General features: G+C 46.0%; 1 protein-coding gene across 1 annotated transcript; it reads right to left on the bottom strand.

Annotated features, from left to right (window-relative positions):
* Positions 1–911: 911 nt before the first annotated feature.
* Positions 912–10,053, bottom strand: MESD (mesoderm development LRP chaperone). The gene is made up of 3 exons (XM_008054158.1): positions 9,786–10,053; positions 4,343–4,575; positions 912–2,137 (listed from the first exon to the last, which is right to left on the bottom strand). The coding sequence occupies exons 1-3, from the start codon at positions 9,993–9,995 to the stop codon at positions 1,879–1,881; spliced, it is 702 nt and encodes a 233-aa protein (XP_008052349.1). The 5' UTR covers positions 9,996–10,053; the 3' UTR covers positions 912–1,878.
* Between the last annotated feature and the right edge of the window lie 264 nt (positions 10,054–10,317).

The following is a 10,317-nucleotide window of genomic DNA, read 5'->3' as shown; positions in this document are numbered from 1 at the left end:
CCAACTCGAAAAAAAAAATGACCTCATTGAGAGAGGTGCTCCACGATACCCAACCATGATGGCTACACCTCACAGGAACCCAAAATATTGCCGTAAGTAAAAATGGAAAGCACCTAGGGACAGCAGTGGCTTCAACCGTGGCTGGACCAAGGGACTGTCAACCCCACCAGGGCGGCACTCTTTCTGGCCACCTGTTAACTCCCCTCCCAAACAGCCCTTCTCTTCAGAGGTGATGGCCACTGCAACTCTAGTCTGCTGTCTTCCCAAATTCAAAATGCAGGAGAGGCCAGGGTGTGGTGGCTCGTGCCTGTAATCCAGCACTTTGGGAGGAGGTGAGAGGACTGCCTGAGCCCAGGGGTTTGAGCCCAGCCTCCTGGACAACACAGGAAGACCTCATCTCTACAATATATCAAAACATTAGCTGGGTATGGCGGCGTGTACCTATAGTTCCAGTTACTTGGAAGTCTGAGGTGGAAGGACTGCCTGAACCCAGCAGGTGTAGGCTGCGGTGGCCATGCCACTGCACTCTAACCTGGGCAAGAGTAAAACAGGAAACATCTCTTCTTAAGGTGGTTCCAGCAAACTCACCCTGGGCCTGGGCAGGGCCTGGAGGCTGGGGGACTGCAGGGCTAATGTCCCGCCCACAGCAGAGGAGGGTATGGCTCATTACAGGAATGGGATGTGTGAGTGGCTACTGAGGCAAGGGAAACAACAGGTATCACTGTAAGCTCCTCCATGCACTTTTAGGAAGGTGAGAATGCGGGGTGGGGATGACAAACTGTTACCAGTAGCTTCCACCAGAACAAAGTGCCGGCAGGAGGGAGGGATGTGCTTTTCCACTCTGTATCTCCTTAGCATTGGCATTTCCTAACCATATATACATGTGCTAGTTTTAATTTCTCACAACGGAGGCATTTCCAAAGAATTTTAGTTATGAAAAATGACTGTGTATAAATGTTCTAGTTCTTACTCATAGTGGGCTCCAACATATGAATAGTAATATCAGACAGTAACAGTAGCTGCTGAGTACCATACGGAGCATCACGAATTTAGGCACTTCATCAAAAAAAATGTTTAGACATAAATGAGGTTATTGAGTCACCTGTGAAGGACCCTGCTGATTCCCTATTTATATACTTTAAAACTGTCATGTTAAATGGAACATATGCACTCTTGGCACCAGCATGGCTCTTTCCTAAGTACGGAAAACAGAACCGCTAACTTCACAGGCCACATAAAGTCTGATGGACTCTGACGAGTGAGATTCAAGTCAAAGGAATTCAAAGTAACTCCTCAGGATTCCCAGGTGACACATCTTGTCTCCGCATTTCCTGCAGGTTTTGAATCTATACACACTGGCTTCCTGATTGGATATTCAGACACCAGAGCTCCTTGCAGAGCAATCGCAGCATAGTTGTCCCCTCACAGCAGTGAAAATAATGGATGCAACAAGAAGAATCTGATTCCACTGAGTTAAGAGTCTTAAAAACTGATCCGATTAGAATCTGCTATCCTTCTAGTTAACAGATAATAAAAAGCAGGGACACGCAGGCCATCCGATCAGGAGTGTGGAGAAGAGAGTGGAGCCTCAGTACAGATTGGCTTCTGGACTCACCGAGTAAAAACGGGAAGGCAGTATAGTCTCCACGTAAGATGGTTTCTTAGAAAAAGTGAATTTGCCAGGGTCCAACGTTAATCAGAAAACCTGTCTTCTTATTTGAAGTCTTTAGATGATAATTCTTATACTGACCACAAGGTGGTCATGTGGCATACTCTTTCTAGGAGAAGCCAGAATGTCATCAGTGAGCAGGCCTCACCCGCCACAAGCACGGCTGAGAGTCTCGTGTCTGCCTGTCCCTGCAGGGGCCACAGCTACCATCACAGGTCTTCTCTTTTCTTCCCAGCCCGGTTGTTGTCTTTGGATGCCTGAGATTTTGAATCTCCTTCCTTCTTCTTTTTGGTCTTGTCTTGCTTCGTTTTATTTTTCTCTTTGCTTCCTCCTCTTTTACCAGGGTACACCTGGCCCTCAAGAGTGACATCAGCACACCTGTCTTGACTGACCAGGAAGTCCTTGATCTCCCAGGCATAGCTCCCATCACGAAGCATGAAGATGGCACGGTCTGACCCCACGATGAACCTTGATAGAGAGAGCACAGTTAGTACACGCTGTAAGGTGCTGGTGGGTCAGATCAATTCTGTGACGCTCACCCAGAAAAACCGTTCATTTCAAATTCTACATGAACCCACAGTAAAAAACTATTCTCCAAGGCCAAGTAGTTGCTGACAGCTAACATGTGAAAATATTACCTTGCTGAACTATCAAACACCGAGCCCGCAGCAAAACAACAGAACCAGACAGTAGGAGTCCCCTGTGGTAAAGTGGACGCTCTGTTGAGAAAGCATCTGAACGAGAGTTCCTCAGGACACTGAAGAGAAGCTCAGGAGCTGCTGCTGGGGTGGCAAGGAGGTGGTGTCCATTCCATCTGTCTTATAAGGGGGGGACCCCCCAAAAATGGAATTTATTTATAAAATATTGTGTATTTATTCTCACGTTTAAATTTCGGTCACTTTCAAAGTACTCTCCATTTGATGCAATACACCTATTGGGATGTTTTTCCACTGCTCAAAACAGCTTTTGAACTCATCAATTTTGATGCCTTTTAGTGCTTCTGCCATTTTTGTTTCACCTCTTCCACATCGGCAAAACATTTATTTTTGAGGACTTTTTTCATTCAGGGAGACAAAAAAAAAGTTGCTCAGGGTAATAATGGGTGAATAGGAAAGATGGGACATGGGAGTCTTTTTGGTCAAAACTCTCAATACGCAGGATGTTGTGGGCAGGTGCACTCATAAATCACTCATCATGAAGTGGCAAATACATTCGAAAAAGCCTCCCAAAAAAATTTATTGAAGTGCCATGGCTCGGTGGCTCAGCCTGTAATCCCAGCACTTTGGGAGGCTGAGGTGAGTGGATTGCCTCAGTCGCAGGTTCGAGACCCGCCTGGGCAACTTGGCGAGACCTCATCTCTACAATAAATAAAAAATCAGCAGGGCATGGTAGCGCATGCCTGCAATTCCGGCTACTCTGAAGGCTGAGGCGGAAGGATCACCGGAGCCCAGCAGGTCGAGGCTGTGGTGGCCGGGAGCGGCCACTGCACTCCAGTCTGAGCGACAGAGTGAGACTCCAACTAAAAAGGAAAAAAAAAAAAATTTCACCGAAGCCAAAACAGCCTCTCACAGCAATGCTGTCTGGTACACTGATGTCGATGGGTTCCTAGAATACTTACCTAGAGAAAGAAGCCTGTATAAGTGGCCTGCCCTACAAAAGATAATTCTGGGGTCTTATTTTGGAGGGGTGGTCCCCCCTCGTATGTTCTAAATTGTCTAAAGTTGTATGTGACAAAACACTTCTGCTGCTAAAAGCTGACAACCACTGGCTTAGAGTAGGTCACGATAAGAGGCCCTTGAAGGGCTTAAGAGGACACTTGGCTACTAGACAGAAATCCTAACCCCAGAGGGTTAACAGCTAGCAGCCCGGCTTATTCACACTCACAAGTCCCAAGGAGCTAAGAGGAACAGAATGGGGTCTCGTGGCCCACTTGTGAGGCCAGTGGGTGTGATCCTTCTGCTCCTGAGGGACTACACCACATCTCCACCCTTCAGTTTGTAACTCTCACCACTCCACTGAGACCATTGGGACTTCTGGACCCATCATCACTAAGACACTTATTTGTTCTCTTGAAGTGTCCATGTAAACTAATGACAGCACTCTACTAGCCCAGACACTCTCTAAGTTCTCCTCCCATTTCTTTCCATTTTATATTTCCTAACTATGATATTTGAAGACCCCACATTTCAGAACCGTTGTTGAGGAGAAGAAGGCAGATTCCTTAAAACTGTTATCTCAGGAGCTGTGAAACTGGGCCCTTTCATATTAAATTAGTTATCTGTTAACAGATTGGTCCAAGCTTTACATGTGAACACGGCTCCACACAAAAGCATTATCCACTGAGTAGAAACTTCTAAAGGAAGCAAACTGTCAAACCATAACCATAACCAGTCTGTCCCCCAGAGAGGTTAAACTATACAACTTTCTAGTCAGATGAAATAACAGATGAAAATAGAGATAAACACAACTTCAGGATTGAGATATTTAAAAAAAACAGTACTAGCTTTGACCAATAATGAATGCTCTTATTTAAAGAAAAAAAAATGTAGATAAATAAATTTAAAAGAAACCCTAAGTAGGAAAGGCCCAGGCCCTTGGGAAACACCAGAAAGGATACCCTGTTACAGACTCAGAAAAGCCCACGATGTTCTCAGCAGGCTGTTGCTGCTTTACCTCTGGACATCATAGTTGGCATTGAAAAGACTGCCCTGCCAGAGGCTCGTGATTTCCTCCGTCTCCTTCTCAGTGGGGTCTCCTGATACGGTGACAAACATCATCAGAGTCTTCCCTTTTTTTGTCATTTTCAATATACTTTCAGGCTTGCCTGGGTCAATTTTTGAGAAGTCGACAGGAGCTGAGGGTCTCTTGTGCTCTGGAAGATCTCCTTCTTCTATGTCATCATCTTTCTATGGAGAGGGGGAAGCATCAAACCCACCATTAGAAAGTCACTTTTTAACCAGCACAGGTAAACATCTGATAAAACATCTGCATGTAATATCAGATACAGGTTGGTAAACAGATAAACTAAGTTGTAACAGAAAAAGGGAACCCAGGGGTTTTACTGCTTTACTTGATTCTTTTTTTTTTTTTTTTTGAGTTGGAGTCTTACTCTGTCACCAGGTTGGAGTGTGGCCACTGCAGCCTCAACCTGCTGGGCTCAGGCAATCCTTTTGCCTTAGCCTTCCAAGTAGCTGGAACCACAGGCATGTGCTATCACACCTGGCTAATTTTTTTGATTTATAATAGAGATGATGTCTCACCAAGTTGCCAAGGCTGATCTTGAACCCTTGGACTCAGGTAATCCTCTAGCCTCTGCCTCCCAAAGTGCGGGGATTATATACATGAGCAACCACACGCAGCACCTCTACCTGATTTTCAAGAACGTCTAAGTTTTAGGCAGTACTTACCACCCATCATCCCGGGGTACCAAGCACGGAGAGCCCCCACGATGTGATGGGGTTCTAGAGCTTTTTCACTCTCAAAGAATCTGCCCAATGTGGTAGCTTGTAAAAATGGCCACATCCTGGCATGATAACACAGTGAAAAACTTCACAGCAACAAAGAACAAATACTGATGTGTGCAACAAATCTCATAAATGCTGAGTGACAGAAGCCAGGCACAAAATAAGATATACTACACGATTCCATTTATTTAAAGCTCAAGAGTAGGCAAAACTAATCTAGACAGAAATTAGAACAGTGGTTGCCTGTGGGAGAGAGGTGTGAATGGCCGAGGAGGAAGACAAGGTAACTATCCTGGGGTGAAGGAAATGGTCTATATTTTGACAGGAGTGTGGATTACACAGATATATCCATCTGTCAAAACTCATTGCATTGTATACTTAAAATTTGTATTTCACATACATTCATTTTACTTAAATAATAAGCACTATCCAAAAAGATTCAATTTTAGTTAGCAGGTCTGCATTTTGCAGTGGTATGAGCTAGCAACTCTGAAACTACTTTCCATGAATTCTAGGCTTGAGCAAAGGACCAAACATACTGAGGATCATCAAAGCCAGATTCCTTACTTTGGGGAATAAAGTTACAAATATGAAAGAATGTACCCTGTTGTATTAGGCTGGAATTGGAGGCAACAGAAGAAACTCCTGGCTTTTACAAGATAAACAGACAGGCATATAGAAAGATGACTGAATACAAATATTTACAAAAATCTGGGTTCCTTGGAGAAAAGGCAAATTATAGGAAGGAAATGGAAGATTAACCTAATATATCTTCTTGCATCACAAAGTAAGAAAGTACTGAAAGAATCATGGAGCATGTCAAAATAAAACAGAAGCTGCTGGGTGTAGTGTCTCGCACCTGTAATCCCAGCACTCTGGGAGGCTGAGGCGAGAAGACTGCCTGAGCCCAGGGGTTCGAGACCAACCTGGACAACTTGGCGAGACTTTGTCTCTACAATAAATCCAAAAATTAGCTGGGCATGGCGGCACACGCCTGTGGTTCCAGCAACTCGGAAGGCTGAGACGGAAGGACTGCCTGAGCCCAGCAAGCCAAGGCTACAGTGGCAGTGAGCATGCCACTACATTCCAGCCTGGGTGACAGAGTGAGACTCCCACTAAAAAAAAAAAAAAAAAGGCAATACCACTTTGTACCCCACAAATACATATAATTAAAATAAAAATTTTGAGCCAAGAGTGGTGGCTCAAGCCTGTAATCCCAGCACCTTGGGAGGCCGAGGCGAGAGGACTGCCTGAGCCCAGGGGTTCAAGACCAGCCTAGGCAACTTGGTGCAATCTCCTTTCTACAATACATCAAAAAATTAGCCGGGCATGGTGGCTTGTGCCTGGAGTTCCAGCTACTTGGAGGCTGAGGTGGAAGGATTACCTGATAGGTCAAGGTTATGGTGGCCGTTAGCATGCCACTGCACTCTAGCCTGGACAACAAAGTGAGAGTCCAACTCAAAAAAAAAAAATAAATAAAAACGTAAAATAAAATAAAAATTTTTTCAATAGTACCCTAGATGTAGGTAACTGCCCAATTCTACTTTTAGTTCTTACCTTCTCTCCATACACCTAAGGCACAGCCTCTCATGGAAGCACTGGTTCTCACACTACTGGGGAAGAAGTGAAGGTATGAATTTAGGGATTGCGACTAGGGGAGGAAGAAATGCTTCCTGCAAAAAAGCACCCTCAGAAATGGATAAGCTTTCGCACAGAAAAACCACTGCTACTGGGGAAGGGTACTCACACTTGTAGTGTCTACAAACATTAGCTCATTTAATCTGCACGGCACCCTGCAAAGTGACACATTATCCAGCTTTACAGATATATGAAAGTAGGCTCAAATAGCTAGTTTAGGGACAAAGCTGGGTTCAAAATCTGTCCTTTTCTTACTTGACGCTGTCACCCTCCTGCTCACAGTCAACCAACTATGAAGTCCTGTTAAGAGCATGAAATTGTTTACATTTCTTTCCTCCACTCTTGCAGCTTCTAGCTTAATCCAGGTCTTCCTCATTCTCTTTCATTTGCACTTCTGTTCACCTGTGTGCATGGCAGTGTAGTAAAATGGTTAAAACAGGCTCTACATGAAGTCAAGTGACATGATCTGAAACTCAGCTAGCTTAATGTACGACCTGTAATAAGTTATTTAACTTCTCTGTGACTCAATGTCATCATCCAGAAAATGGGGGTAAGTACTTCCCTCATCAACAGGGCAAAATAACTATATGTGTTTTTCTTGGTCTTCACATTCTCTCCTTGCTCTTCCATCCTAAACTTTGCTGACCAATTAATTTTCTGAAAGTTTAGCCTTGATCAAGATACTCTCCTATTCAAAACTTTCAATAGCTGGAACATCTACTCCAGGGCATATTCTGAAGCTGTTTAAAAGTATAACCATGGCCATTGTTTTGCTAAGCACTGGCCAGGCCATATGTTCTTTGGGCTATGGCCACCACGTTTTCCTAGCTTTGGCCCCCCTCTCTTGCCATGGGGAGGTGAATCTCTCTCTTGCTCTCTCTTTCTTTTTTTTTTTTTTTTTGAGTTGGAGTCTCACTCTGTCACCCAGGCTAGAGTGCGGTGCACACTTATAACCACCGCAGCCTTGACCCTCTAGACTCAGGCAATCCCTCCACCTCAGCACTCCAAGTAGCTGGAACTACAGACACGTGCTACCATGCCCAGCTAATTTTTTAATTTACTGTAAAGATGGGGGTCCCACCAAGTTACCCAGGCTGGTTTCGAACCCGTGGGCTCAGGCAATCCTCTCACCTCAGCCTTTCAAAGTTCTGGGATTATAGGCATGAGCAACCACACCCAGTCTCTCTCTAATTTACTTTTTTACCATTGCTTTGCTAGGCTATGATCTGGCCACGTGGCTACAGGAGCTATGGCTACCATGTTTCCTAGCTTTGCTAGGTGTGGACCTTGGAGAGGTCAATCTCCTCTCTCTCTAGTATGCTTTCTAAATAGACTATATCTTTCAATGTTAAAAAAAAAAGTGCCGGGCACGGTGGCTCACCCCTATATTCCCAGCACTTTGTGGGGCCGAGGTGAAAGGACTGTCTTCAAGACCAGTCTGGGCAACTTGGTGAGACCTCATCTCTAAAATTAATCAAAAAATTAACCGGGCGTAATGACGTATGCCTGTAGTTCCAGCTACCTGGAAGGCTGTGGTGGCTGTGAGCGTGCCACTACCCTTCAGCCCGGGCGACAGAGTGAGACTCCAACTCAAAAATTAATAAGTTAATTAATTAAATAATGAATTAAACTAAACTAAACCAAAATGCCACTGCCCTTACATTTTCCTTGGCCTATCTAAAATGCCATTTCCTTCCTGAAGCCCTTTGAGATTCCCACAGTACTTTCTTTTTATAGCACTCAGAAATTTCGACTTTGTATTACAGTTATTTTAATGTCATCTACTATTCCTGATGGAATCCTTGTTCATCTCTGCAGCACCCTCTTGATCTAGCTCAGGGTCTAGTTATTTCCAGCGTAAGACTTCATGAGGTGCTGTTCTCCTTCTGGCAGACCAAAAAGCTTTATTTGCTGGAGTCCAAAAAGACACACGAAGATTGCAAGGGAGATGGTGAATGCTCAAGTTCCCTCTTCACATTCAAGTCTACCCCAATCTTTCCAGCAGCTGCGAATAACACATGAAGATACAAGTCTGCTTTCTTCTAGTGAAACGCATCAGGTGGCATTTAAATTCATATCTGAAAGTCTTTACCCCCAACACACAGAGATAATAAAACATCAGTGTTGAAAGGAATCTTAGAAATCATTTAGTAAAACCTCCTCATTTTGCAGATAAGATAACTGAGGCCCAGAAAGCAGACATGACCTGCCCCAGGTTACAAAGTTGTGCAAATCAACCAGGACAATTCAACAACCTTTGGAAGGGAAAAAAGCAGCAACGTGTTTTTGGTTAGTGAACTTTACCTTAAAAGCTTATCACACGCTCCTTGTAACAAAACAGAAAAGTTCTGAAAATACAAGTCATTGCACCTTTGAACAAAAAGTGAGTTCCACGACACAGAATCACTACTAGTCTTTGCTACTTCCTCTCCCTAGAATAAATTCACCCACAAAATTACAAGGTTTCTAGCAGGGGCATACCAAAGTGGGAAGTCCTAAATTCTACTGATTTAGAAGACAAGAGAACGACCAAAGCTGAAAGAACCCTCTCCAAAGACAATCATCAACGCAACCCACCCACTCACTCCAAAACAAAGGGGAAACTGAAGAAAAGGTCTTGAGTAGAAGAGTGGAAAAGGTCTCTGTCCCCGTTTGCAGGAGTCCCCGACCACGGGAATCAACGCAGAGGCAACCAGGGCACTGAAGGGAACGCAGGACTGAATAGCGAGAGGCGGGCCAGTGAAGGGGGTAGCCTGAGAAACGGTGGCATGTGGAAAAGAGCACTGGGAAGAGGGGCCTGAGACGGGGGTCGGCAGGGCGTGAGAGAGTCAGAAGAGGCATCGAGGGTCAGCGATGGTTTGAGTGGATCAGTTAGAACTCATGGAATGGGACATTAGAAAGCCAGAAGACACCGAGACAGGCGTCATGAGGGTCCCAAGACGGAAGGGGTAAGGGGTCAGTGGGAGCGGGGTCCGGGACAGAAAGAGCCAGGAGGGTGAGCGCGCGCCGCGGACCTCCCACTGTTCCAGAAGACGCGCCATGTCCGCATCATTGTAATCGCGAATATCCTTCTTCTTCCGGGGAGGTGGAGTAGCTTTTCCAGGCGTCCGGGCCGAATCCTCAGCCGCGTAGGCCCCAGGCGGCGGCAGCAGCAGGAGCAGCAGCAGCAGGTCAGAGGCACAAAGCAGGACCACCGCCGTGCGGGCCCAGCTGGAGGCCGCCATCTTTTCCGCACAGCGCCGCGCTGCCGTGCCGACCAGACCTGCGCGGGCCCCGCCCCGGCCTCGCCCTCAGCCCCGCCCTCCGGCCCTCGCTAGCCTCCCGGGCCCCGCCCCGTCCTGGTTCCTCCTTTCCCCAGCCCTGGAAGCCCCGCCCCTCCGCCATGTTGGCCCGCCCCTCAGGCTCCGCCCCCGAATGGGGCGGATGTCTTGTGCCCCGGCCGGTTGGGTCCTCGGCTGCTCTTTTTCGTTCTCCGTCCGAGGCCGACCTTTTTCTCTGGAACGCACGGGCCAGGTCCAAAAGTTCCTTCAAGGGCCTCCAGAAACC

Source organism: Carlito syrichta, unplaced genomic scaffold, assembly GCF_000164805.1.
Source record: "Carlito syrichta isolate Samal-C Ts95f unplaced genomic scaffold, Tarsius_syrichta-2.0.1 Scaffold289172, whole genome shotgun sequence".
Lineage (NCBI taxonomy): Eukaryota > Metazoa > Chordata > Mammalia > Primates > Tarsiidae > Carlito > Carlito syrichta.
This window is presented reverse-complemented; position numbering and strand designations above follow the sequence as displayed.

Coding starts and splice junctions, on each gene's coding strand:
- MESD (XM_008054158.1), bottom strand. CDS start 9,995: ATGGCGGCCTCCAGCTGGGCCCGCACGGCGGTGGTCCTGCTTTGTGCC. Junction 4,576..9,785: donor GTCTTCTGGAACAGTGGGAG/GTCCGCGGCGCG, acceptor CCCTCTCCATAG/AAAGATGATGACATAGAAGA. Junction 2,138..4,342: donor GCCAACTATGATGTCCAGAG/GTAAAGCAGCAA, acceptor CTCTCTATCAAG/GTTCATCGTGGGGTCAGACC.